The 27,310-nt window shown below is 55.9% G+C and overlaps 2 protein-coding genes across 3 annotated transcripts; both read left to right on the forward strand.

The window, feature by feature from the left end:
• Nucleotides 1–672: 672 nt before the first annotated feature.
• SERTAD1 (SERTA domain containing 1) lies at nucleotides 673–3,520 on the forward strand. Its single transcript, XM_081516305.1, has 2 exons — nucleotides 673–798; nucleotides 2,464–3,520. Exon 2 carries the CDS (start codon nucleotides 2,464–2,466, stop codon nucleotides 3,184–3,186), a length of 723 nt encoding a protein of 240 aa, XP_081372431.1. The 5' UTR covers nucleotides 673–798; the 3' UTR covers nucleotides 3,187–3,520.
• Nucleotides 3,521–10,809: 7,289 nt separating this feature from the next.
• On the forward strand, nucleotides 10,810–26,599 carry PRX (periaxin). 2 transcript variants are annotated; one of them, XM_081516308.1, is made up of 7 exons: nucleotides 10,810–10,852; nucleotides 16,060–16,103; nucleotides 16,187–16,285; nucleotides 16,422–16,550; nucleotides 18,354–18,510; nucleotides 21,738–21,934; nucleotides 22,547–26,599. In XM_081516308.1, the coding sequence occupies exons 1-7, from the start codon at nucleotides 10,810–10,812 to the stop codon at nucleotides 26,384–26,386; spliced, it is 4,509 nt and encodes a 1,502-aa protein (XP_081372434.1). In that variant the 3' UTR covers nucleotides 26,387–26,599. The 2 variants fall into 2 exon arrangements, with proteins under 2 accessions (XP_081372434.1, XP_081372435.1); XM_081516309.1 differs by lacking the exon at nucleotides 10,810–10,852 and adding an exon at nucleotides 11,870–11,921.
• Nucleotides 26,600–27,310: the final 711 nt, after the last annotated feature.

Genomic DNA, 27,310 nt, shown 5'->3' on the forward strand with positions numbered 1-27,310 from the left:
CACCTAACACACCGCTTAGCATTGTGCAGGAATTGTTTAATCCTCAAAACAATCCTCTGAGCCAGAGGCTATTTCTCTCATTTTAAAAAATAAGTGAGAAAACCTAAAGAATTAAAGCACTTGGTCAAGGTCACACAGCTATTGAGCCCAGGAAGGGACTCCAGTGCAATTCCACTCCCTACCCCTAACTCCCGTCTGTAACCACGACTGAGTTCAGCTACCCAGAATTTGCTTATATAGTGCTCTTACAGATGATACCTTACTCTAAGTTTCCCAACTCTCAAGAAGTAGGCAGACTCTGTGGGCTGAGACCAGAATTTGAACCCAGGACTAAGCTGGCCTAGAGTGTAGACCCCTGTTGGGGCTGCTTGCATAAGCTCAATTATTGGGTTTGACAAGTGCGTGGGCAGATGTGAGGGGGCCACAGCTTGAGAGACAAAAACCCCACCGCGCTACCGTCCTACAGGGCCAAGAGCCACCCTATCTTCCCCCCTCCCGTCAAGCAACCTCCGGGACATGCGCCCTAAAGACAACTCTCCCCTCTTTCTAGCCTGCCTTCTACAGGTTCCGCCCATCACCGTCTAGGACCAATCCCTGGGCGAAGGGCGGGGCTGCCACGGGAGTGGGCGGTAACTAAGGGGAGTCAAGAGCCGGGAGTCGTGAGCTCCAGTCAGAACTGCGTCTCTCAACCCAGGCGCCGGTTGCTGAAGGAGAGCGGGCGAGCAATGCTGCCGCCACCGCTTCCTGATTGGCTGCGGGTGGCTCCCTCTTCTTTCTGATTGGCAGCTGGTGAACTAGGTATGTAAATGAAGGGAAGAGGCCTGGGGAAAGAGGGGTACTGGCCACGGGGTCCTTTGGCAGGTTCGATCCCCCGGTCCGGCAGGTGCGAGCCAGGGCTGCCCGGGATCGAGACGCACGGGCCTCTCCTTGCCGCCAGCCCCGGCCTGGCGGGTGAATCACACCGCAGCCCGGGAAGGGGGCGGAGGCGCCGGCTCCCTGGCTCCGGCTGCGTGACTCACCCGCCCCCGCCGCCGCCGCTTCGGGAGGAGTAGCCTCCACTGTCTTCCGGAAGCGAGCGGAGGCCGAGAGGGCAGAACGGCCCTCCGGGGATCCCGGCCCGCACGGTCCTGGGTGGCAAGCAGAAATGACCGCGTCCCGCGGGGCACTGTAGAGTCCCGGGGTCTTGGGAGTCGGAACCCCCGGAGAAAGCCAGCCTGGCGCCGCCAGGGGGCGCCGGGACCGGGGGGCGGAGTCGGGGGTGGGGGCTGAATTCCTGCGGTTCCGGACTCTCGGATCTGCTGGGAAGGAGGCGAGGACCCAGTTTTGAGTAGTGTGAGGGGGTCACTTTTGAAGTCCTCCTGGGCAAGGATCTGGGTACTGTACCCTGCAGGCTGCCTGGCTTAAAAAAGCAGGTTGGGTCAGGGGCACCCACCCCGGGGAAAGTGTGGGTCTTCAAACTTCTCTCCGTGACCCCCGTGCCCATCAGGATTTTCCGGCAAGCTCTCTCCACGCTGCCTCTCAAATAAATCCTGAATCGACCATCTTCCTTCCGTGTCCACTGCCACCTTATACTCCCAAGTCACCATCTTCGCCCACCCCAAAGACTGCAGTAGCCTCCAAAAGGATCTCAGGGCCACTCTCCCCGCCCCTCCTCGCTCCCCCTGCCTCTTGGCAGCCAGGGGGATCTTCTGGAAACCTAATCAGTCCACAGCACCACTGTCCTCCCTGCTCAAACCCCTTCAATGACTTCCCATCACACCCCCCAATAAAATCCAAGCTCCTTGTCTCTGCCTACTCTCGAACCCCTCACATCCTCCCTACTCCACCCTTAACACCCCCCCCCCTTTATTCAGGTCAAACTCATCCAGTCTCTAGGTTTTTCTTTGCCTTTGCTGTTCTTTATTCCCAGAATTCCTTCCCCCTGGTTCTTCCATGGCTGATTCTATCTCATACTTGAGGGCTCATTTCAAATGTCACCTCCTCAGGGGAGCCTTCCCTGACCACTCTCCAGAAACTTAGCATCTTCCTAGCACCATCGGTACATTTCTTGTGTCTGTTTATTGTCTAATGCTATTAGTAGACACTCTACGTATTAGATTAAACCATGTGAAACAACTGTTTTTGTAGGTTAAAAAAAAGTTGAATATTGAAGATTTTCACATTGGACACTTCACATTAGCCATTTCACATAGTTCATTGAAGAAATAGATAATAATAGTTATTATCAATAGTACTTATTTACAGGGGTAATTGCTATGTACCAGACACTGTCCGAAGTGATTTTTGTATCTCATTTTTCCTTAAAACAATTCTAGGAAGTAGATACAATTATCATTCATGTTTTAAAGTTTCCTGAAGAAAACTTAGGCTCAGAGAGGTTAAGTGCTTTGCCCAAGATCACACAGCAATGGTCAGAACTTCACACTGGCTTTCCATAACTGAATGACTCTTCCCTCCCTACAGATGATGCTGAGCAAGGGCCTGAAGCGAAAGCGGGAGGAGGAGGAGGAGGAGGAGGAGAAGGAAACCCTGGCAGTGGACACCTGGTGGCTGGATCCCGGCCACTCAGCAGTAGCACAGGCACCCCCAGCCGTGGCCTCCAGTTCTCTCTTTGACCTTTCGGTGCTCAAGCTCCACCACAGCCTGCGGCAGAGTGAGCCAGACCTGCGGCACCTGGTGCTCGTAGTGAACACACTGCGGCGAATCCAGGCATCCATGGCACCCACGGCTGCCCTGCCACCTGTGCCCACCCCATCTACAGCCCCCAGCGTGGCTGACAACCTGCTTGCCAGCTCTGATGCTGCCCTCTCAGCCTCCATGGCTAGCCTCCTGGAGGACCTCAGCCATATTGAGGGCCTGAGCCAGGCCCCCCAGCCCTTGGTAGACGAGGGCCCACTAGGCCGCCCTGCCGGGGGAGCCTCACCCAGCCTGGGCGCCTTGGACCTGCTGGGCCCAGCCACTGGCTGTCTGCTGGACGATGGGCTCGAGGGCCTGTTTGAGGACATTGACACATCCATGTATGACAGTGAACTCTGGGCACCAGTCTCTGAGGGCCACAAATCCAGCCCCGAAGATGGACCAGGCAAGGAGGTAGGTCCAGATCTGGACGAGGCCGAGCTGGACTACCTCATGGACGTGCTGGTGGGCACACAGGCGCTGGAGCGACCACCGGGGCCAGGGCGTTGACCCCTCTGGGCTGGGATGTTGATCTGATGTCCAAACTGAGCCTGGTGGCTGGACCAACTCTCCTTGGAAAGACACAGCTGGCTTCCCTTGAGAAGGGCTTTGGAGAGAAAGAATCCAGTCCTGGGCAACTTTACCTCCATCCTCTTGTCTCTGACTGATGGGGAGGGGAGTCTGGGATTGGCCCTTGTGATGAAATGACAGAGCCTGGTGGCTGGAATGTGATTGGACCAGGTCCTGTGCTGAATCCCCGGAGGCACAGCCTGGTATACATTTGCGTCAATGTGAGAAGAGACCCCAACCTGTTTTTTGAAATTAAAGCCAGTCCTGGAAAGTCTGAAGTGTGTGTACTGCTTTGTTTCTGGGCCAAGGCAGGGGTGAGGGTGGTAGAAAACCTCTAAAGTTTATCAAGCCAGGATTGTGCACACAGCACAGTTCTAAGCACTTGACATGTGCTAACTGATTTAATCCTCATAACAAGATGGGCCTGTCATTATCCCCATTTTACAGTTGAGAAAACTGAGGCTCCAAGAAGTCAACTCTTAGGGAGATAAGTTTCAAACTTTACTGCTTTTTGGTCTGAGAAGCAGACCAATTAGGTCTGGAAACTGGCTCTCTGGGAAACTTCTGGAATACACTCAGTCAGGTCTCCCCCTGTGCCTGTGTGTGTACCTAATGGTGGTGATGGGTGGTGGAGGAGGAGGACCCCCGGGCCACTTTTAAAAATGAAATCTAGACTTTGCCTGGAGTCTACCTGTGTCTTGGCGGGGGCAGGGCGAAGGAGCTTTCAGAATGAACCAGAAGTAAAAGCACAAAGCTGAAGGCTGGATGGAGCCTCTCCTTTGAGCGCTGAGAGCCAGCTCTCCGGGAAAATGGTGAAAGAAAGACTCCAGCAAGTTTTAAACAAAATCCACTCCGGGTCTCAAATCTCTCTTTGGGCTAGGGATAAGGCAGCTCAGAAGCCGATTCTGAAATAAAGCCACCAAGTGTGGTGGCTTGACAGAAAGAACGGCAGGGGAGCCTGCTTTCCTTCTAGAAGAAACTCTGGGCCTCAGCGAGCTGGGGCCACCTGCCTGACAGGCCTGTGCGATAGGGCCGGCCTGAGCGCCGGGTGTCTGCGCCGCCCCCGCCGTCCAGCCGCATTCCTGGCCCGGCTGGGAGGGGCTGCACACTCAGAGGCCTGGCACGGGACCCAGGCGGCGTCCTTCCTGGCGGCCGTGGGGGCAGGGCCGCGCCCGGGGTACCGGAGGGGGGAGGGGCACGGTGAACGCGGCATCGGGGGAGGGTGGAGACGGGCTGGGGGAGGGGCGGAGGATGACCTGAGCGGCCTGGCTGGGCCTCGGATGCGGGAAACTCCGGCAAAGGGACACTTAAAATCGTGGGGCCCGGGTGCCTCCACTCTGGCCGGAAGCTTCGAGGAGGCTGAAGCGGGGGTGGAAAGGAGGAAGGGGGGCGGTGGGGGGAGCGAGGAGAGGGAGGGGGAGAGGCGGGCAGCTTCGGCCGGGCCTGCGGGCCTGGAAGGGGCGGGCACAGGGGAGTTTCCTGGAGGAGCGGAGGAAGTCGTGCCCATTTCTGGAAGTGGATGGGGTGGCCACGGGAGGGGAGTGGAAATGCCCTAAAGGGAGCTGGTGCCCCAGTTCAGGGCCTTCCGGGTGCCTGACTCCAATACCTGGGGGCTCCAGCCTCTGGGCAGTGGGACTCAGATTCGATTTTGACCCAGACCCAGACCTTGGGGGTAGACTGAGCTCAGCAATGCCCCCTGGTGCCCAGTCTGGGGGAGGGGGGCCTGCCTGTCACTACCTTAAGATTGCCTTGTGACCTGACCGGTGGTCAAGGAGTCCCCCGTGTGGGGTCAGCAATGCCTTCTGTTTACAACACAGTGAGGACCTATTTCTGATGATGTCTCTGAGTGCCAAATTGGAGGATAATCTGTGATACCTATTGACGCAGGCAGTCTGTCAACGATGGTCCCATTTACCCCTGTGCCTGTTTGGTGAGGGATGCTCTCCTCTCCCCAGTCTCCGTGTACAGTTGTTCAGGTTGTGCACTGCACACAGGCTCCATTTTGAAGAGGCTACCACAAATGTCTCCGGCACCATGTGTTTACATATTTATTAGGACAGTTTCTCAGTAGATGGAGATCAAGTGCCTTGGGGAAGGGGGCGTGCCTTTTGCACAAAAGCAGCATATGGACTAGATCAGTTCTGGTTCCATCCCCCTGCTGCCCTCAGGTTTACGACAGCTTGTGGCTGAGGGCTTGTGCTACTCTCCTTGTGTCTGAACCCTGAAGAAGGACTGTGCAGCTCCCTGGCTCTGATGTGCCCCTCCGCCCTCAGACTCGAAGCCAGGCTACCTCAGCCAGCAGATTCCAGGGCCCACACCATTCCTCATGGAGCTGCCAGCCCTGCCGCTGTGGCCGCTTTTCACAGAGCCTCTGTGTGTTCCCAGCACGACCCTCCCCAGGTCCGCTCCCCTCCTTGGGCATTCACAGGGACCCCCATCACACACACGCTCAACCTTCTCTCCTCCAGCACCTGGGAGAACTGTCCTTGGTCTCCTTCTTTCCCCTCCCCCTCCTTCTCTCATTCAGCAAAGATTTACTGGTACCTACCCTACCAGGTGCTGGGCTGTATGTAAAAGGCAAATCTGACCGCATCTCTCCCACCCTCTAGGCCCCTCAGAATGTATCCCTCTCCTTGGGGATATGAACCTTGCCCTTTCCAAGGCTCACCTTCCACCCGGTCCCATTCATTCATTCAATGAACATTTACTGGTCCCAGTGCAGAAGTCTAACGATGCTTCTGCTGTGCTGTGCTTAGTCACTCAGTCACGTCCAACTCTTTGCAACCTCATGGACTGCAACCCGCCAGGCTCCTCTGTCCATGGGGTTTTTTCTCCAGGCATGACTCCTGGAGTGGGTTGCCATGCCCTCCTCCAGGGAATCATCCCAACCCAGGGATTGAACCCAGGTCTCCCACATTGCAGACAGATTCTTTACGGTCAGAGCCACCGGGGAAGCCCCTAATGGTACTTAGTCAATGATTATTAACTCAATAAGCCGTACTGGGGGTCTTCCCTGGTGGTCCAGGGGTTAAGACTCCATGCTTCTGTTGCAGCCAAAGTCTTGGGTTTCTCTGCCCACTGAAGCTGAATAAAAGATACGGAGACAGAGTCTGGAGGAAATGGAAAAGTATCTTTAATCTTCAGCCGACAGAGGGGAGAACTCAGTAGGCTTGTGCTTCAAGAACTGTGTCCTTGAAGTCCAGATTCCCCTTCCAGGAAGAATCTGGGGAGTTATATAAGACGAGGGCTCACAGTCAGGGGTCGGAGAACAAAGGTATAATAAGGAACTCGTGTTCTTCTTCCTCGTTCATTGTTTCAGAAACAGTCACAGGCTGGCTTCAGGTAGCCCAGTAATTGGGTCTGGCAGACCAGTAGTTGGGTCCACTGTCTTTTATGTGTGGCATTCTTTATATAATGCAAAAAGAGAAAAACTTAGAGGGGTGGTCTGTGAAGAGAGTGCTGTAAAGGTGAGCACCAGATACAGAATGTAATTAGCACAGAGTCAAAGGATAATAGTTGCAAAATGTAGCTCCTGTGGAGTTAGGGGGCAGAAAAGCAAACTTAGTTACAGAATACAGATTAGAACAGTTACAGTAAAAACTAGGAGTGATCAGGCCTGCTTATTGTTCTCTTTATCTTTGTTCTCAGGAAAGAAGAGGAGCACTCCTTCCCCCTTTTTTCCCTTTTCACTGCAACACTTCCAATGCAGGGGGCATAGGTTTGTGCCCTGGTTGGGGAACTAAGATCCCACATGCTGTGAGGTGCAGTCAAAATTAAAAAAAAAAAAAAATTGGATTGTGTTAAACGCCAGGCCACCTATATTTTGCCATTCTGTGGCTGTGTGACCCTAGGCAAGGTACTCAACTTCTCTGGGCCTCAGAGTCCTCATCTGTAAGCTGGGACAGTAAGCATAGCCACCTCGAAGGGCTATTGTTCTGAGGGGAGAGTGTTCTAGGCAGAAGGATGCGCAAGGGTAAGGGAGTGAGGGGTCCTACAACCTTTTCAGGGATCTGTAAGCTGCTGAGTTTGATTGGGAAGAAGGGGAAAGCAATAATGTAAGTGATGGAGCTGGAGGGGTTGGTAGGGACCAGGGGACACAGGCCCTGGATGGGAGACTTTACTCTGAAGGCACTAGGCCAGGAGTCGAGAGGGGAGGCCATGGAGAGCCAGATCAGCCTTGGAGAGGGGAGGGGAGGGGAAGGGAGAGTTGCTAGAGAGGACAGCCTGTAGGAGTGATGAGCTGCAGTGGAGGAGGGGCCTAGGACGAGATCCAGGGCTCTAGCCTGGGAACTTGGGGCTACTCTATGATGGTGACCAGGTCTGGGGTTGACACTGAGGCCAGAGAGGGACACCCTGTGGGTGCAAGGGACTAGAGGGACACTCGGGCAGGTATCCAGGCAGCTGCCCCCCCCACCCCCAAGCCCCGGGGACTGGAGCTCAGTAGAGAGGGCAGGGGACAGGAGCAGGAGTAAAGGATGGCGGTGAGGGAGGTAGTTTCTCTGGGCTGCCCTGGGTGGGCCCTGACTCCTGCATGGCTCAGATGGGTGGGGAGAGGGTAGTCCCTGAGTAGCGCCTTCCATGTCCTTCCCCAGCCCTGCAGGATGTCCTGTGTTTACGGAGGTGGCCTTGGCCGGAACTGGGACACTGGTGCCACCCCCTGAACTCAACTTCCCATGGCCACCCCGCCCCCCCACCCCCCCCGGGGGGAAGGAAAGGCAAGAGACAGAGAAAGAGAGACACAGAGAGAGTGAGAAGAGAGACACAGAGAGAGAGAGAGAGACAAGGAATGAGGACAGAGACACACACACACACAGACCTATCACTCACCACAGAAAACTCACAGCAGGGACTTCCCTGGTGGTCCAGTGGTTAAGCATCTGCTTTGCAGTGCAGGGGATGCGGGTTCGATCCCTGGTGGGGGAATTAAGATCCCACATGCCACAGAGCAACTAAGCCCTTGTGCCCCGACTGCTGAGCCCACACGCTCTGGTGCCCATGTGCCACATCAAAATCCTGCATGCCACAACTAAGATGAAGATCCCACATGCTTCAGAGTTTGATACTGAAACTCCAACTAAGAATTTTAACTTATTTACTTAAACAACTGTAATATTTAGTGGAATATATGTAACTTTGTTCTGTATTTTCTAAGTCTCTTGTGAATGTGTTATCATATTTTCATAATTAGAAAATAAAAGGAAAAAAGAAAAAGATCTCATGTGCCTCAACTAAGAGTAGATATAGCCAAATAAATAGAGTAATATTAGATTAAAAAAAAAAAAACTCCAGCAAACTAGGAAAGAAAGCTTTCTTTACCTGCTAAAGGGCAGCTACAAAAAACATACAGCTAATGTTATATTTCACGACAGAGGACTGTGCTTGTCCCATAAAATTGGGGATGAGGAAGGTTATCTGCCCTCCGAGACATAGAGAGGGACCGGATAGCCTCTGTCTGTCTGTCTGTCTGTAGAGTACCAGCCTCCCTGTCTGCCGGAATAGCAAGCAGTGAGTTTTCTTCCTGGTTCTAGCCTGGCCTGTTGGTAGATTCTTTCCACCCTCAGTTATTAAATCTCAGCTCTGACCTTGTCCCTCCTGTAGGTGCCCAGGGCCCTAGGGACAAAGTCTGAGGCCCTCCTTATGGCCCTGCTGACTCTAGCCCTTCCCTCAGCTTCCTTTTACTCTCACATTCACTGGTTTCTCAAAGGGGCCCTTTGTATGGGATGTTCCCTCTACCTGAAACCCACTTTCATGTATCCACTACCCGCAGCTTGGCGTGAACTCCTATATATCCTTCAGGTGCGAGCTCAAATGTTGCCTCCTCCAAGAAGCCTTCCCTGCCCTTTCTGATAGTATCAGAGTGTCAGACCCCTCTTACAGACCTGGATCCTTTTCTCAGAGCACTTAGTTTAGTGTGTAATTATATACTCATTTCAATTATACACAATTTAGTTGCTCACTTCTTTAGTGTCTGCCGCCCTTGGATTGAGAGTCCCGGGAGGGCACAGTCACTGCTGTGTCCCCAGCATCGCCCAGAGCAGGGATGGACTGATTCAGAAGTGTCTGCAAATAGCTGGTGAATAAACGTATAAATGAGAAGGAGATGAAAAGGATGGGGCATATGTGGCCGTAGAGACACAGCCATGAACAAGGACATGGTTCTTAACTCCAGAAAATTTCCTATGTGTGAACCTCTGTCTGGATTCAGATCCTTTGCATGGGCTGTTCCCTCTGCCCATAAAACTTTTCCACTCCCTCTTCTCTCTCTCCCCCTCTCTATTGTTTTTTTTTTTTTTTTTTTTTTTTTACCCCACTGCATAGCTTGAGGGATCCTAGTTCCCTGAACCAGGGAACCAGGGATTGAACTCGTGCTCCCTTCAGTGGAAGCTCAGAGTCCTAACCACTGGATCACCAGGGGAGTCTCATACTGCCTCTTCTCTTGCCTAGATCCTATGGGTCACTCAAGTCTCAGCTCACACGTCCCCTCCTCCAGGGAGCCTTCCCTGACCTCCCTTCCTGGGCTGCAGCAGGTACATTGCCTGGGCTCCCATGGCAAGGCTCTGATCTCTCTGTCTGCGATCCCCCCATCCCAACCCTGGCCACTCTGGGTCAGTCTTCCCGTTGGACTGTGAACTCTGTGAAAACAGGCCCAGGCTATCTTGGTTACACTGTGTCCCCAGACCATCCAGCCTGGGGCTGGGCACAAGACCAGGTGCTCACTGACTGTTTGCTGACTTTGGATAAAGGACTGCTCCCTCTCTCCCTTCTGGTGCTTTGCCCGTGTTCCTCCTCCCTCCCGGAAGCTTCTTCCCTAGCCTTTTACCTGGTTTCTTCCTCCTCAACCCTCCAGTTTGACCCCAGAAGTTGTGTCCTGAGCCTACCCTCTGGTGAATTTAGGTCTGACAGTGTCTCTGGTGCCCAGTAAAGGGCCAGCCACCAAGGGCTTGTGAAGATTTACTGAATGAATGAATGAACCCATGAATGTTTGAATGAATCAATGAATGAACCCATGAATGTCTGAATGTATCAATGAATGAGAGAGAGAGAGAGAGCGTGCGCCTGCAATGGGGGTAGGTCTCCTTGAGCCCATCAGTAGCCCTGACCACATCATGCCTTCCACCCTTCCCGGGAGGAGGGTTCTAGCTGGGTTCCACCACACCCCAACCCTTGGTGGCTGCCAGGCCTGGAAGGCATTTCCCAGAGCTCAGCACATTCCTGCCTTCCCTGGTGGCTGAGAGTGGGCAGGGGGCATTTCGGAGAGAAGGGAGGAGGCCCCTGGCATTCTGGGATCTTGCCAGCCGGTCTCTGGTTCCCCGAGCCCCTCGGGAGTGGGCCCCAACTGCTCAGGGTGGGGAGGGGGCTGCTGAGGGACCAGCTAAGCTGACTTGAAAGGTGAGGGTGCCCCCTCTGCTCAGGGCCTGGAGGCTGAGCCCTGGTGGACAATGGGCCAGAAGCTGCTGATGTGCATTTTGGGGGTAATCCCCGGCCTCAGCCCAGCTCCAGCCCCAGGCTCCGGCTCAGAGAGCCAGGAGCATCCAAGGCAGCGGCCGGGTGGGTGTGAGGGGCATGTGGGAATACCTATGCTCCCTGTGCCGCCCCCCGGGGTCTGGTGAGTCAAGGCCAGCTGGGGGCTGGGGGCCGGGGGATCAAGATGAGGCCTGGTGGCCTTGGTTTGGGAGTTGGGCAGATCTGGGTTCAAATCCCGGTGCTACCTATTACCTGAAGTGGGTGGCCTGGGGTGTCACTCCCCTCTCTGAGCCTCCTTGGCTGTTATATGAAGGGGACAGAGCATATTGCAGGGTCTTTGCAGTTCTGCAGAGCTGTGGTTGGATCCCAGCTCCAGCATTTTCTGGATTTTTAGCTAAAAACTGGGCCTTCATCTGCCTGCCTTGCATCCCTGATTCCAGGGGCCAAGCTTTGGGTGCCCAGCATGGTACATGATAGATGTCCCCCCAAGTGGCAACTCCATTAAACAGAGAAGTGGGGCTCCCTGGGTCCAGTCTCACTCAAGCCAAAAGTGCCCTGACAAGTCTAGCTGGTCCCCTAATTTGTTTGAATACAAAATGTGTATAAGTAGCAGTCACTCCGTGCCAGGAGCTTTTGAAAGTTTTTCGTCTCTTTTCACTCATTTTATCTTCACAACAAACCCATAAGGCGGGCACTTCTGTGATCCTTGTTTTAGAGATGGAGAAACTGAGGTGCAGAAAGATGCTGTGACTTGCCGAAGGTCATACAGCCGGCACACAGCTGAGCTGGGATTTGAACCCACTGACTGGGAGAGAGAGTGGAAAGAGTTTATTTTTAGGGGCCCCAGGAACCAGCAGGGCCATGCCTGGGTCTGGAAGCCAGGGAATAGTGTTGGTGGGGGGCTAGTCTCCCATGGTACTAGCAACCTGTCAACCCCAGGATCGGGGCTCACGGTGGAGGTCTCAGTCCAGGCGAGGAAGAGCAGCTGTCTAGGCTTCTCTGTGGCTCCCACCCCCGGCGGGTGGATGTAGCTGGGAGAAGGGGATGTTTGTTTCCCCACCACCCACCCCCTGGTGATGTCATACTTCGGCAGCCAATGGCTGGGGTCTCCCCCTCCTCCCCCTCCCCATTCCTTTTCCCCCCCAGCCTGGGACCAGGGCTGAGCAGACTGACCGGACCTAGGAGCTCTCGAGGTGTCTGGAGGCCTAGTGGTAAGAGATCAGCCAGCCAGTTCCCATCCTGGCCAAGCTAAGAAGCTGTGGGAATGAGACCCATGATCCTGGGAGGGACTGGGAGGGTGCCTGGGGCTCAGGAGGCTGCAAGGTGTAGCCTTAAAGGTACAGACTTTGAAACCAGACCCTGGGTTCAAATCCCAATGTTCTCTTCTTTCTGGCTGTGTTGCTTTGGGCAAGATACTGCATTCACTGTGCCTATGCTTTCTCATCTCTAAAATGGGCTGATGGGACTTCCCTGGTGGTCCAGTCTTTCCGTACTTCCACTGCAGGGGCACAGGTTCCATCCTCGCTGGGAAAGTTCCACCTGTCTCAAAGTGCAGCCAAGAAAAAGGTGAGGGGAGCTGGTGGAGGCTACCTCACAGGGCTGACAGGAGAGTAAATGAGTTGCTGCTTATAAGGAGCTGGGGCTGGATGCTGAGGGTGGGACAGGCTTTTTGGTCCCTGGAATAGAGTGCTGGGGAGGCAGTGCTGATCTTATTGGTTGGAGGCTGGTACCCAAACTGGATCTTGTCCCTCACCCAAAGTTCCTCTTTGGTAGGGGAGAAAGTGGGGCTACTGTGGGCAAAGGCTGGATATGAGACACTTCAAGATACTCAGCCCCCTGCCTCCCACATACAATTGCCTTCAGAGACTATTTCTATTACTTGAGCTCTTATACTGTATAACCTGAATATTCTAAGCACCTGCTGTTATCTCATAATTCTTCAAAGCCACTCTTACTGGCTCCATTTTACAGAGGAAGAAACTGAGGCCCTGAGAGGTGAAATTTAAATCTTGCCCCAGGATTCAAACCTGAGGAGTGCTGGAGCTGGGCCTAAACGAGGCACCTGGAGGCCACTGCCGGAATGCCTCCCCCTCCGCATCACTAGACGGCCTCAGACAATATCTGGGGGCCCGGATGAGTCAGGTCAACCCCCCACTCCCACTGCAAGGGCTCCAGGTCACTCTGGTCATTGGGGCAGCTGAAGCTTTGAGTGGGGAGAATTCTTAAGTGACATTGGTGCCAGGCATGGGGCGGGGGAAGAAGGTACAGTGAAGCAAAGCTGGGGGCTTCCTCAGCAGGCCCAAAGCTCAGCTGAAGGGCTCAGGGTACAGATGACATGCTGAAGGGCAGGAATGACTTCTTCAATGAGCATCTGATTTGTGACTTCCCCAGGGAGGTGTTGTTAGGATTTAATGAGCCCAGGCAGGGAAGAATCTTTGCACATAGTGAATGCTCAAGAAAGGGGATTCTCAGAATTCTGGAAGCTCAGGAATGGATCAGGGCAGTGCCACAGGAACCGCTCAAGAAATCGGCCGTTAGCCTCTGGAGAGTCCTGCCTAGCCTTGATTCCCCAGGGAAGCCCCATTAGAGCTTCCCCTATCACAGGGCAGGCCTGCCCCAGGCACCTCCCTACCCCTCCTTCCCCTGCCTAGTGGGACAGTCAGAGCTGGGAACAGAGAGTGCCCGAGGTTGTGGGGTAGCGGGAGGGCTTCCTTCCGAAGCTGCTCCCACCCCATCCCACCCCAGGAGCTGGGTACGTGGCTCAGGAAGGGCACAGTTGGGCTAAATATAACCTGGGCTGGGCAGCCGTCCCGGGCAGGGATGGAGAAGCTGGGCACTCTCTCTCTTGCCCCCACCCTGGCTGGGTTTCCGGTGGCAGCTTCTGGGTGTGATCTTCTCTGGCTTGTCCTGGACAGGGCACTTGTGGCCCTGGAGATCCTCCCCTCCGTCTCCACCATCTCCTGCAAGTACCAGGCTTCTCTCACCCACAGCTCAGGACACTACCTTGTATCAGGGACTCAGAGTTAGCTTTTCAGACCGGGGTTTAAGTCCCAACTCCATCACTGTGATATCCCACCCATCTCTGCCTCTCTTTTTTTTTTTGACCATGCCCCATGGCTTGTGAATGGGATTCCCCGGATTCCCCAATGGCTCAGTGGTAAAGAATCTGTCCACCAATGCAGGAGTTGCAGGAGACGCAGGTTCAATCCCTGAGTCAGGAAGATCCCCTGGAGGAAATGGCAACCCACTCCAGTATTCTTGCCTGGAGAATCCCATGGACAGAGGATCCTGGTGAGCTACCGTCCATGGGATTGCAAAGTTGGCTATGTCTTAGTGACTAAACAACAACAGCGTGGCTTGTGGGATCTTTGTTCCCTGACCAGGGATTGAACCTGGGCTCTGGCACTGAAAGTGCCGAGTCCTAACCACTGGACGGCCAGGGAACTCCCTGTGATAGCCCATCTCTTAACCCTCATTTACTCATCAGTAAAGTGGGGTACCATGAGGCTACGGCCATAAAGTGTCTGCCTGGCTCAGTGTTGGCACCGAGTCGCTCTAAAAATGCCTGTTTCTGGCACCCTTGATCCCCTCTGCCAGCCCAACTTCTGCCTCGACAGTTTTGCTGCCTAGGCCTCCTCTAGTGCTCAGAGTCACCAGTGCAAGTTAAGGTGCAGAGTTGGGGGTCAAGGGCACGGGTCCTAGCTGTATGACCCCAGACAGGTCACTTTCCCTCTCTGAGCCTCACTTTCCAACCCTAAAATAGCCTCCACATCCAGAGTGATTTCAAGGCCTAAGGGGGCCAGCATAAGGCCCAGTCCAGAGGAAATAACCTGGATGTGGGAGTCAAGCCTACTGGGAGGGGCTGGGGGCTCACAGGGGAGGCCAGAGAAGGACATGGAGACCAGGACCCCTAGGAGAGCCAGAGAGGAGCCTTCTGACACCGGGGCGGGGGGCAGGGAGGCAACCAGTGGAGTGGGTACAGCTGGAGCATGAGGGGGTCTCTGTGTCCTCTATCTCTGCCAGAGGTGGGCTATGAAGGGCCTTTGTGTGGCCGGGGCTGGGTGGGCAGGGGTGGAATGTGACTGGGCACAGCAGATGGGCCATTGTTTGAGAGAATGTGCCGCGTGAGGCCTGACCTTTCCCTGTGGAGTGGGGGTTGGTGGGTTGGCATGCCAGGTGGGGGCCAGGAGGACAAGGCCAGGGTTGGCGGCTTGGAGGAGGGCTACAGGATCCATCTCCCTTTCCCCCAGAAGGGCCTGTCGGCAGAGACCTCAGCTCTGCCTCCTTCTCGTTGGGCTGTGTGACTTTGAATGAGGTTCTTGGCCTCTCTCAGGGTTAGGGTTTTCTGCAGTGAGGTGGGAAGTGAAGGTCTTAGCCTAGGACTGGCAAAGAGTAACCACATGGTGCCCATTAGTTATTAGCATCTGTAGAAGCAGCTAGAGCTTTCAGACAAGTTAAAGTCCTGGCTAGGCCATTTGTGACTCAGGTGAGTGACTCTCCTTCTCCCAGTCTCAGATGTCTTCTCTGTAACAAGCTCAATAATTTTATTTTTTGGCCACACTCTTCAGCATGTGGGACTGTAGTTCTCTGGCCAGGGATCGAACCTGTGCCCCCTGCATTGGAAGTGTGGGGTCTTAACCACTGAACCACCAGGGAAATCCCATGCCCAATAACTGTATTGATCTCACTAGGGTGTTCTGAAGTCCACATATGTTGACCCCCATGGGATATTCGAAACAAGATCAGGACCACAGGAAGTTCTTAGTGATAATCATGGCACGTGCTTATGAAGTGCCTACCAGGTGCCCAGCACTGTATATTTACATATACACGTGACCCTCTAACTAGCCCTGGGAGGTAGGTGCTCTCATTCTCTCCATTTTATAGATGGGGAAACTGACGCACAGAGAGGTGAGGTGATTTGCCTACGGGGAGTACATGGCAGTAGAGGCAATGGTTTTACAGTGAATTCAGCCCCCTTGGTCAGCCGAGGTGGTTGACAGTACTTGTGGTACTGTCACAAAGGCCCAGGAGTCATTGCTGGCTATACTACTGCTTCTTGTTCAGCTGCATCACCTTGGATAAAGGTTTTTGGAGCCTCAGGTTCCCCACCTGCACTTTGGAGACAGAGGACCCTTTCTTTTCCCCAAGCCATGCAGCAGGGTGTGGAATCTTAGTTCCCCAAACAGGGACAAAACCCTTGCCCCCTGCAGTGGAAGTGTGGAGTCCTAACCACTGGACCACCAGGGAACCGTGGGGATAGAATAATGACAGAGTGCAGGAAGGGTCAGACACTCAGGAATCATCAGTAGGGTCAGCCGACAGTAATGCTCACGTTATTCTTCTTAGAGCCCCGGACCCAGAAGGCTCAAGGAGCTGGAGGTGACCCTGAGGTGAGCACTGGCTGGTGCTACATGCCCCTCCCTGCCCTCTCCTGGCCTGCCTGGAACCTCCTGACCTGGTCTCTCCCTGGCAGGCAGCAAGACCCCAGAGGAAAGGCGTGAGCCCCGCAGACGACTGTGCGCCACCCCGGGCTGGGCTCCTGTTAGGAGGGGGTCCTTGTGCGCAGGCAGCGGTGAGAGGACATCTGGGATTGGGGCGGGGGTGCCCTTCTCCTCATCTCATACCCACCTTGACCTCTCCCTTTAAGCCTGGCCTTCTCCCCACATCTTCCCCTGGATGGCCTCAAGCCTGCATCCCTGATCCCGCAGGCTCAGAGGCAGCTGCTCCATGCAGAACTGAAGCTGGTCCTGCAGCAGAAGGGAGAGAGGAAACCAGAGGAGCCGGGGGCCCAGGGGACTCCCAGCAGCGCCATGGAGGCCAGGAGCCGGAGTGCCGAGGTGAGCACCCTTCAAAGGGGACCTGGGGGGCCTTGGTGGGGAGCACTGACTAGGGTGGCACTGAGGCACTTCTTGGCTTCTCTGCCTCAGTCTTCCCATCTGTGAAATGGAGACCGAAACAGAGACTGTTATGAGTCACTGTGAGGGAAAGAGAAATTAACATTCGTGATGTGCTTAACACAGTACCTCACACAGACTACGATTCCAAGAAGCTAATTCACTGAGCATGGTGGTGGTTTAGTCACTAAGTCTTGTCTGACTCTTGCAACCCCATGGACTGTAGTCCACCAGGCTCCTCTGTCCATGGGATTTCCTAGTCAAGAATACTGGAGTGGATTGCGATTCCCTTCTCCAGGGGATCTTTCCAACCCAGGAATTGAACCCATGTCTCCTACATTGCAGGTGAATTCTTTACCGACTGAGCTGCAAGGGATAGGATCATACTGGAATTCTATTAATACTAAGCTGAAGAAAAAGAGGCAGAATGGTGTAGGGGTTAAAGACATGGGCATTGGACCTGTGGGCTTACATCCCAGTCCTACCACTTCAGCTGTACAACCCTGAACAGACGACCTGACCTTTCAAACCCTCAGTTTTGCCATCGGTGAAATGGGGCAATGGTCCCTATCTCTGAGGGTGCGGAGGACTCACACTTATGTCATTACCAGTGCTCTAGTCCCAGGGCTGCTGCTGTGGAGCATCTGGGCAAGTTTACTTTCCCTTCTCCAAGTCCTGGTCAATGCCAGTCTGTACCAGCCTCAAGATACTGCCCATTACAGCATTCCCTCACATCTCAGTTGCTTCAGGTCTCAGTTCACAATCAGAGATTCCTTCCAGTATACCCATGTTACCCAACTTTACAGTAGGGAAATGGGCCCAGAGAGGGCACAGTTCTCCCCTAGAGACACACAGCAGAGTGCATTCCTGGAAGGGTTGTGAAACTGAGGTCTTCAACTGTCTCTTCTGGGAAGCCTGGATGTGGATCCCACAGTGCACTGCTGGGCCAGGGCCAGGTCAGCACCATTTACAGTAAATACCAGGCATTCCACGTCTGCCAGTCCACCACTCATTACCCACGCAATGCGGCTCTTCACTAGATTCCCTCTCCAATGGGCGTTATGCAGGGCTTGGGGTCACAGAGTACACAATAGGACAGTCACACATATTCAAGCCTTCAAGAAGGCCAGGCCCACCCCCACCCCTTCATACCGTACCCTTTCTTCGGGACCCCATCCTCAAATCCACTCCTATTCTGCCGTTATTTAAGCCCCTCCCCATAATTCAAGCCAGTCCATAGACTACGGGTCCCTTCCGCGCCTCCACGAATATACTCTGGCCACACCCCTTTCCTATCCTTGGCCTCTCCTCTCCGGCCACTGTCCTCCATCTGGTCGCGCTCCAACCCCTAACCCCGCCTCCGATCTGACCACGCCCCCTAGCAAACAGCCCCGCCCTATCAGCCCCGCCTCTCAGTTGCGACTCAGGTTCCCTCTGGCCTCCCCATTCCGTCCCTCCTCTATGATACCGCCGCTCGCCCCGCCTCTCCTGACTGCAGCCTTCGGGGCTCCCCCAGGCCAGTGAGCCGGGAGACCCACTGAACTCTTCTGTGGGTCGCAGCGAGCTGCCCTCGCGCTCAATTAAAAGGGAGATGCCGGCGACGGTGGGCCCACACTACCGGCTTGAGCCCCGTCTGGGTGTCTGTGCCCTGAGGACCCGGTTAAGAGCTGCTTTTAAGCGCGATGGCGGGCTCTGGGCGAGGTCCGGCCCCAGCGCCCCATGGCGACCCCGCGCCGCTCTCCGCAGGAGCTCAGGCGGGCGGAGTTGGTGGAGATCATCGTGGAGACAGAGGCGCAGACCGGGGTCACCGGCATCAACGTAGCGGGAGGCGGCAAGGAGGGAATCTTCGTCCGCGAGCTGCGTGAGGACTCGCCAGCGGCCAGGAACCTCAGCCTGCAGGAAGGTGGGCGGGGTGCGGGCACGTGGCTGGGCCTTCCTGCTCGGGCGGGAATCAGCCCTAGGTCCCGGGACCGGGAGGCGCGGTTAAGGGCTAGGGGCGGGGCTTTGTGTGTCCTGTAGGTTTTGCGGTTGCCCAGATACTGGCTCTGGAGGTTCATTGTCTCCTAAATCTGCAGTTAACTATCTAGTGATCTTTCTATGCCTCGGTTTTCTCACCTCTAAAATGGGACTTACTCTAGTACATACCTCATAGGGTTATTATGTGGATTAAATGAGTCAGTATTTGAAAACACAGCATGTAACTAAGTGGCACATGGTAAGCACTATATAAATGCTAGTTATAGTTAGGTTGTTGGTACTGAAGAAAAGAGGCGGAGTTAACAACTTGGAGGGAGTGGTGAAGAGAGCTTAGTAAGGGATATTTTAGGTAACGTGGATGAGGTTGATGATTTATTCATGCAACAACTATTTACTGAGTGCCTTCTATTTCCAGATGTTATTCTGGGTGCTTGGGCTACTGCAGTGAACAAAACAGACAACACTCTCTGCGCCTGTGAAGCTTACATTCTAGTGAGGAGAGACATGTTTAAGCAAAATCTGTAAAATACATAGTACATTATGTATACATAATTTATGGAAACACAATATAAAATACATAGTACATTAGAAGGCTGTGTATGCTTGTGGAAGCTAGGAAGGAAGCTGTGTTTTTAAATAGGATGAACCAGGAAGGGCAGAAAGGCCTGAAGGAGGTGAGTGAATGAGCTCTGTGGCCATCTGGAAAAGCATTCCAGGCAGAGAGAACCAGTGCAGCTGCTCCAAGATGGGACAGTGCCTGGTTTGTTGGAGCAACAGCAAGGAAGCCAGTATGAATGGAGCAGAGTTAGTGAAGAGTAGAGTAAGAGATGAGGCCAGAGAGGTAAGAGGAGGGGTAGTTTTTCGAGGGCTTTATGGACCATGGGGAAGACTTTGATTTTAATCAAAAGTTGTGAGTGAAGAAAGAACATGAATTGACCATATTGAGATGCTGTACTAGCAGTAGACTGTAGGGGGCAGGATGGGGAGCAGGAAAAAAGGCTACCTTGATTATCCAGGTAAGAGACTGGTGATTTGTTGTTCAGTCGCCAGGGGAAGGGATAGACAGGGAGTTTGGAATCAACATGTACACAGTGCTATATTTAAAATATTAATAGATAACCAAAAAGGACCTACTTTATAGTACAGGGAACTGACTCTTTGTGACCCCATGGATGTGAGAGCCGACTCATTGGAAAAGACCCCGATGCTGGGAAAAATTGAAGGCAAAAGGAGAAGGGGACGGCAGAGGATGAGATGGTTAGATAGCATCACTGACTCAATGGACACAGATTCAAGCAAACTGGGAGTTAGTGGACAGGGATTGGTGATGCTTGGGGCAAAAGAGTGTTATTGGAGGTGAAGACAAGGGTTTGGATTCTGGATATAATTTGAAGGAAGAGTCTTCTGGACTGGATATGGGGTTGTTGGAAAGAGAGGGGTCAAGGATGTGTCCAGGAATTTTTGACCTGAGGATAGAGTTGGTAGCCCCACAAATGGGAAACCCTGGTGCTGGAGCTTGTTTGGAGAAAGACTAGGAGTACAGTTTGGACCTGTCAAATGAGAGCTGGACACCAAGGCAGAGATGTGAAGAGATAAGGGAATCTAGGATGGATGTGGGGAGTGCTGGGCTGGAGAGACACAGTTGGGAGTTGTCAGTATATTTATGATCTTTAAACTCCTGAATCTGGGTGAGCTTCTCTAAGGGATAAGTAGTATGGAGAAGAGGAGAGGTCCAAGGCCTGAGCTGGCTCTCTGGGACTCTTGTGTCTTTAAGAGGTCTGGGAGATGGGAGGAATCATCCCAGGAGGCTGAGAAGAAACCCCCAGGGAGGTTCCAGTTGGGCACCCTGGAAGCCAAGCCAAGCAAGTGGATGAAAGAGAGTGAAGCTGGGTCTCAAGCAGGGGTTTCAGGGGATGAAGTCTGGGACTTGACTGCTGGACTTAGCTACACAGAGGTCATTCTATGAGACCTTGAGAGACCAGTTTGAGGCTCTGGAAGGGGGGTGTCAAAAGTGTGATTGGAGAAGTGAAAATAACGCAGTCAGACAACTCCATGAATTGTGCCGTTAAGGTAAACAGGTAAGTGGGGCAGGGGTTCCAGAAAGAGTGAGGTCAAGACAACCTTTCTTTTAAAAAAAAAAATTATTTATTTTTGGCTGTGCTGAGTCTTCGCTGCTTTGTGAGGGCTTTCTCTAGTTGCAGCAACCGTGGGCTACTCTTCCTTGCAGTATGTGGGCCTCTAGTTGCAGTGGCTTCTCCTGTTGCAAAGCACAGGCCATAGGTGCAAGGGCTTCAGTAGTTGCAGCACATGGACTCAGTAGTGGTGGCACAGGGGTTTAATTGTCCCAAGCCTTGTGGAATCTTCCTGGACAGGGGATCGAATCCATGTCCCCTGCATTGGCAGGCCAATTCTTATCCACTGAGCCACCAGGGAAGTCCAAGACAACCTTTCTTATGGGAGAAAGAGTGATATGTTCTTTGCTGATGACAATAATGTAGAAGAAAAGGACAAATTGATGATGATGTAGGGAGCAAGGGGAGAACTGCTGGAGTGTGTCCCTGAAAAGGTGGTGCAGAGATTGCCCCGAGCTAGGAGTGGGGTTGGTTTATCCCTAGGACAGATGGAGAGTAGAGAAAATCGCCACAGGACTGGGGGGAGGTGAGTAATTGGGTGGGGGCTTCTGGAAGTTTTCTTCTGATTCTGTTTCTCAGTAAAAGAAAGCAAAATTAGTGTTTGAAGTGTGAGGTTCGGGGAGGGGAGTAGAAAGGAGAGAGGTGCGGCGAAGGGGCTCGGATTTGCTCTGAGGGAGGCAGGGCTAAAGCCTAGGCCGTGGCTTTCTCTAAGTGTCAGAACCTTAAATAGGGAGGAACTTTGCGTCTCAGTATCCTGTGCTCTTGGAGAAGGGCATGGCAGCCCACTCCAGTAGTCTTGCCTGGAGAATCCCATGGACAAAGGAGCCTGGCAGGCTACAGTTTGTAAGGTCGCAAAGAGTAGGACACATCTGAAGGGATTTAGCACGCACTGCACGCGGGTAAAGGCGGGGCCAAAAGTTTGGGTGGCGCCTGGCTGCAGGGCTCCAGGGAAGTGGGCGGGACCAGGCCTGGGAGGGGCCGGAAGATGCCCACGCCCTGCCCACCCCCACCTGGCCTACAGGGGACCAGCTGCTGAGCGCTAGAGTGTTCTTTGAGAACTTCAAGTACGAGGACGCACTCCGCCTGCTGCAATGCGCCGAGCCTTACAAGGTCTCCTTCTGCCTGAAGCGCACTGTGCCCACCGGGGACCTGGCGCTGCGGCCTGGGACCGTGGCCGGCTACGAGATCAAGGGCCCGCGGGCCAAGGTGGCCAAGCTGGTACGCGTGCTTAGCCCGGTCCCGGCCCCGGCCCTGGACTGCCCCAGCGATCCTGTCTCTGCGCCGTGAGCCCCACCGCTCCACACCCGTGGGCCAGCCTTGCCCTCTGTCTCGTCACTAACCCAGCGCTAATCCCATCCACTGCCTCCTGTTCTCTGCCCCTAAACTCCTCCCTGGGGAGGGGGACCCACCCACCCAAACCAGGATCCTCAGCCACCAGGGGTCCTGAACCAGAGAGGCCAGGTTCAGTCAAGCCTAAGGGTGGCTCACTTACTGCTAAGTGACCCTGGAGGAATTTCTTTCCCTCCTTGGGCCTCAGTTTCCCCATCTCTAAAGTGAGGGTATTGGGGAAAATGGTGGACGAGGAGCCAGAAGTCTCGGGTCACAGTTTATACACCCCTGGTGATTCACTGTAAGAGTCCAAATTAAAGTCTTTGCCTTCCGGGGCAGTCATGGTGACATGACAGGCAGGAAGTGGGGATGGTGCTTTGGAGACAAGATGCTCCATCCAACACGTACCCCTCCTGGTAAAATGACCGCATGGGGCTTCCCCCTGTCCACCCCAGGCCTCCCACTGTCCCACCGCCTCCTGCCTCTCTCCTCTCTCCCCAGAACATCCAGAGTCTGTCCCCTGTGAAGAAGAAGAAGATGGTGATGCCCGGGGCCCTGGGGGCCCCTGCAGACCTGGCCCCTGTTGACGTCGAATTCTCCTTTCCCAAGTTCTCCCGTCTGCGTCGAGGCCTCAAAGCCGAGGCTGTCGAGGGTCCTGTCCCAGCTGCCCCCACCCGCCGGCGCCTCCAGCTCCCTCGGCTGCGCGTCCGAGAAGTGGCCGAAGAGGCCCAGGTAGCCCGGCTGGCTGCCGCCGCTCCTCCCCCCCGGAAGGCCAAAGCAGAGGCCGAGGTGGCAGCAGGACCCCGTTTCACGGCTCCCCAGGTGGAGCTGGTTGGGCCCCGGCTGCCAGGTGCCGAGGTGGGTGTCCCCCAGGTCCCAGCCCGCAAGGGGGAGGCGGCCCCTGCAGCAGAAGCCGTCAGCGGCTTTGCCCTCCACCTGCCAACCTTTGGGCTGGGAGCCCCAGCTGCCCCTGCTGTGGAGCCTGCGGCTGTAGGGATCCAGGTCCCCCAGGTGGAGCTGCCCACTTTGCCCTCGCTACCTGCTCTGCCCACACTTCCCTGCCTGGAGACCCGGGAAGGGGTTGTAGCAGTGACGGTGCCCACCCTGGACGTAGCAGCACCTACAGTGGGGGTGGACCTGGCCTTGCCCGGTGCAGAGGTGGAACCCCGAGGCGAGGTGCCCGAGGTGGCCCTGAAGATGCCCCGGCTCAGTTTCCCCCGCTTTGGGGCCCGAGCAAAGGAAGCTGCTGAGGCCAAGGTGAAGCGCCCCAAACTTCGAATGCCCACCTTCGGGCTCTCTCTCCTGGAGCCCCGGCCTGCTGCCCCCGAAGCCCCCGAGAGCAAGCTGAAGCTGCCCACTATCAAGATGCCCTCCTTTGGCATCGGGGTCTCGCCGCCGGAGGTCAAGGTGCCCAAGGGGCCTGAGGTGAAGCCCCCCAAGGTCCCAGAGGTCAAGCTCCCCAAAATGCCCGAGCCAGTCCTTCCAGAGGTGCGACTCCCAGAGGTGGAGCTCCCAAAGGTGTCAGAGATGAAGCTTCCGAAAGTGCCGGAGATGGCCGTGCCCGAGGTGAGACTTCCAGAGGTGCAGCTGCCAAAAGTCCCAGAGATGAAGCTGCCGAAGGTGCCCGAGATGGCCGTGCCCGAAGTGCATCTCCCAGAAGTGCAGCTGCCGAAAGTCCCCGAGGTGAAACTCCCCGAGGTGAAGCTCCCGAAGGTGCCGGAGATGGCCGTACCGGAAGTGCGTCTCCCAGAAGTGCAGCTGCCGAAAGTCCCGGAGATGAAGCTGCCGAAGGTGCCCGAGAGGATATGCCCGGAAATGAAACTCCCGAAGGTGCCAGAGATGGCCGTGCCGGAAGTGCGTCTCCCAGAGGTGCAGCTGCCCAAAGTCCCCGAGGTGAAACTCCCCGAGGTGAAACTCCCCGAGGTGAAGCTCCCGAAGGTGCCGGAGATGGCCGTACCGGAAGTGCGTCTCCCAGAAGTGCAGCTGCCGAAAGTCCCGGAGATGAAGCTGCCGAAGGTGCCCGAGATGATATGCCCGGAAATGAAACTCCCGAAGGTGCCAGAGATGGCCGTGCCGGAAGTGCGTCTCCCAGAGGTGCAGCTGCCGAAAGTCTCGGAGATGAAGGTCCCTGACGTTAAGCTCCCCGAGGTGAAGCTCCCGGAGATAAAACTCCCCAGGGTGCCGGAAATGGTCGTGCCGGACGTCCACCTCCCGGAAGTGCATCTGCCAAAGGTGTCGGAGATGCGGCTGCCAGAAGTGCAGGCGCCCAAGGTCCCGGAGGTACATCTGCCGAAGCCACCAGAAGTGAAGCTGCCCAAGGCTCCGGAGGCGCAGCTAAAAGCTGCCAGGGTAGAGGGGGCGGAGGGCATGGACTTCGGCTTCAAGATGCCCAAGATGACCTTGCCCAAGCTAGGGAGGGCGGAGTCCCCATCTCGGGGCAAGCCAGGTGAGGCAGGCGCTGACGTCTCGGGGAAGCTGGTGACACTTCCCTGTCTGCAGCCAGAGGTGGGCAGCGAGGCTCGTGTGGGTGTCCCCTCTCTCACACTGCCCTCAGTGGAGCTAGACCTGCCCGGGGCCCTTGGCCTGGAGGGGCAGGCCATGGCCGCCGAAGTGGGCAAAGCGGAGCAGGCAGAAGCAGCTGGGGTCGGGGAAGTGGCCTTCCGATTGCCTTCCGTGGAGATCGTCACCCCACAGCTGCCCACACTGGAGGAAGGACAGGCAGAGGTGATGGAGGCAAAAGTCAAGCCCTCCTCCAAGTTCTCCCTGCCCAAGTTTGGACTCGTGGGGCCAAAGGTGACCAAGGCAGAGGCTGAGGGTGCTGGACGAGCAGCCAAGCTGAAGGTGTCCAAGTTCGCCATCTCACTCCCCAGGGCTCGGGTGGGGACCGAGGTGGAGGCCAAAGGTACAGGGGAGGCAGGTCTGCTGCCCGCCCTTGACCTGTCCATCCCGCAGCTCAGCCTGGATTCCCATCTGCCCACAGGCAAGGCAGAGGTGGCCGGGGCTGATGTCAAGCTCAAGGGGCCCAGGTTCGGCCTGCCCAAGTTTGGGGTCAGGGGCCGGGACCCTGAGGTGGGAGAACTAGTGCCAGGGGTGGCTGAGCTGGAGGGCAAGAGCAGGGGTTGGGATGGGAAGGTGAAGATGCCAAAGCTGAAGATGCCCTCCTTTGGGCTGGCTCGAGGGAAGGAAGCAGACATCTCGGGTGAGCGAGTCAGCCCCGGGGAAAAGCCAGAGTCCACAGCTGTGCAGCTTAAGATCCCCGAGGTAGAACTGGTTGCTCTGGGGGCCCAGGAGGAGGGACAGGTAGAGGAGGAGGCAGCAGGTGGCCGAGGACGGCTCACAGGGCTGCAAGTGTCCCCAGCCAAGCAAGTGGGCACTGAGGCCCAGGACGGGGGGCTGAGGATGCCGCTGGGCATCTCCTTGCCCCAGGTGGAGCTCACTGGCTTTAGGGAGGCCACCCTGGGCCAGCAGGCTGAGAGTTCAGCCCCTCCAGCAGAGGGCACAGCAGGCTACAGGGTCCACGTGCCTCAGGTGACCTTGGCTCTACCTGGTGCCCAGGCAGTGGGTGGCGAGCTCTTGGTGGGCGAGGGTGTCTTCAAGATGCCTGCCGTGACAGTGCCCCAGCTCGAGCTGGACGTGGGGCTGAGCCGAGAGCTGCAGGAGGGGGAGGCTGCCACCAGTGAGGGTGGGCTGAAGCTGAAGGTGCCTACGCTGGGGGCTAGAGCTGGGGCCGAGGCTGAGGGGCCGAGCGACCAGTCCGCAGGGGCAGAGCGCACCTTCCACCTCTCCCTGCCCGACGTGGAGCTCTCCCCACCCGCCGTGGGCACCCACGCTGAGTACCAGGTGGCAGAGGGTGAAGGAGATGCCGGACATAAACTCAAGGTGCGGCTGCCCCGGTTTGGCCTGGCACGGGCCAAGGAGGGCACCGAGGAAGGTGAGAAGGCCAAGAGCCCGAAACTCAAGCTGCCCCGCGTGGGCTTCAGCCAGAGCGAGGCAGTCCGTGGGGAAGGCTCCCCCAGCCCCGAGGAGGAGGACGCGGAGGGCAGCGGGGAAGGGGCCTCCGGGCGCCGAGGCCGCGTCCGAGTCCGCTTGCCCCGTGTGGGCCTGGCCGCCCCTTCCAAGGCCTCCCGGGGGCAGGAGGGCGAGGCGGCACCCAAGTCTCCCAGCGGGGAGAAGTCACCCAAGTTCCGCTTCCCCCGGGTGTCCCTAAGCCCCAAGGCCCGGGGCGGGAGCGGGGACCAGGACGAGGGTGGATTCCGGGTGCGGCTGCCCATCGTGGGGTTTTCTGAGACGGGCCCTCCAGGCCCCATGAGGATGGAGGGGGCTCAGGCTGCGGTCATCTGAAAACCCCTGAGCAGAGGGAGACCCCCGCCCCTGCCCCTGTCTCATCTTTCCCACCCCCCACCCCTTGTTCTGTGTGTGAGATAACTAGCACTAACCTTCAGAAGGCTGGGAGGTGGGCGACTGACCAGGGCAGGGCCGGGGTGGCCGTGCCTGGCTCTTTGGCAGGAGTGCCCGTGTCTTGCCAAGCCATGTGAATAAAATAATCCAGAGGTGGCTCTGTGTGGGGTCTCCTCTGTGTGCTCGCGTTGCGTTGCAGGGGCAGAGTGCGGGGGGTGGGGGGTGGGACAGAGAAAGGAGTCCCTTGAGGTCTGGCCTGAAGGCGTCCCGTGTGCAGGGAGACAGCTCAGAGTCAGGAAGGCTTTGGTGTGGGCCTGGTGGGAGGGGGGCTGTCCTAGTCCTTCAAAATTCTCAGGGGCCTCTGAGCTGGGGAAGTGCCCCAGCAGAGCCCAGGGACCCCTGTGCTGGAGACTCCGCGTGTCCTGCGGGGGCCACTCCTGCCAGGACAACCCCAGGAGCCCTAAGGGCAGAAAACACTTGCTACCCCCTGCCCTCTGCTGGCCACCTCCCTGCCTCAGAGAGCACTCCTGCACCCCTGCTGTCCCTTACCCATCTGGCTGGTTTGACTACCCGGTCCACCCCTGCCCTACCCAGGAAGGCCTCTCCCGGTCCCCTCTCCAAATTCCCCGGTTCAGAGCCTCCACCCCAAGACACCTTAGGACTAAGTCCCAGGATTGTCAGCCCCTACTGGGGCTGGGCCTCGGCTCCCAGTGACCCCACCCCACTCAGCATCTAAGCCCCCACCAGGGTCCCCATTTCACTGAGATGCCCCAGGTAAGCTGTCCAGGTGCGACTCTCCTGATAATGCCGCTATAACCTCCACTCTACTCACATCACATCTCCACCCTCCCATCCTAGAGGAAGAAG

The sequence above is a fragment of the Giraffa tippelskirchi genome, chromosome 7 (assembly GCF_054371585.1).
Source record: "Giraffa tippelskirchi isolate mGirTip1 chromosome 7, T2T-mGirTip1v1.2.pri, whole genome shotgun sequence".
NCBI classification, from domain to species: Eukaryota; Metazoa; Chordata; class Mammalia; order Artiodactyla; family Giraffidae; genus Giraffa; species Giraffa tippelskirchi.

Excerpts from the sequence above, each read along its gene's own strand:
- SERTAD1 (XM_081516305.1), top strand. The coding sequence starts at position 2,464 with ATGATGCTGAGCAAGGGCCTGAAGCGAAAGCGGGAGGAGGAGGAGGAG.
- PRX (XM_081516308.1), top strand. The coding sequence starts at position 10,810 with ATGTGGGAATACCTATGCTCCCTGTGCCGCCCCCCGGGGTCTG. Across the intron at positions 10,853-16,059 it reads GTGCCGCCCCCCGGGGTCTG|AGCCCCGGACCCAGAAGGCT; the intron begins GTGAGTCAAGGC and ends TATTCTTCTTAG. Across the intron at positions 16,551-18,353 it reads CCAGGAGCCGGAGTGCCGAG|GAGCTCAGGCGGGCGGAGTT; the intron begins GTGAGCACCCTT and ends CGCTCTCCGCAG.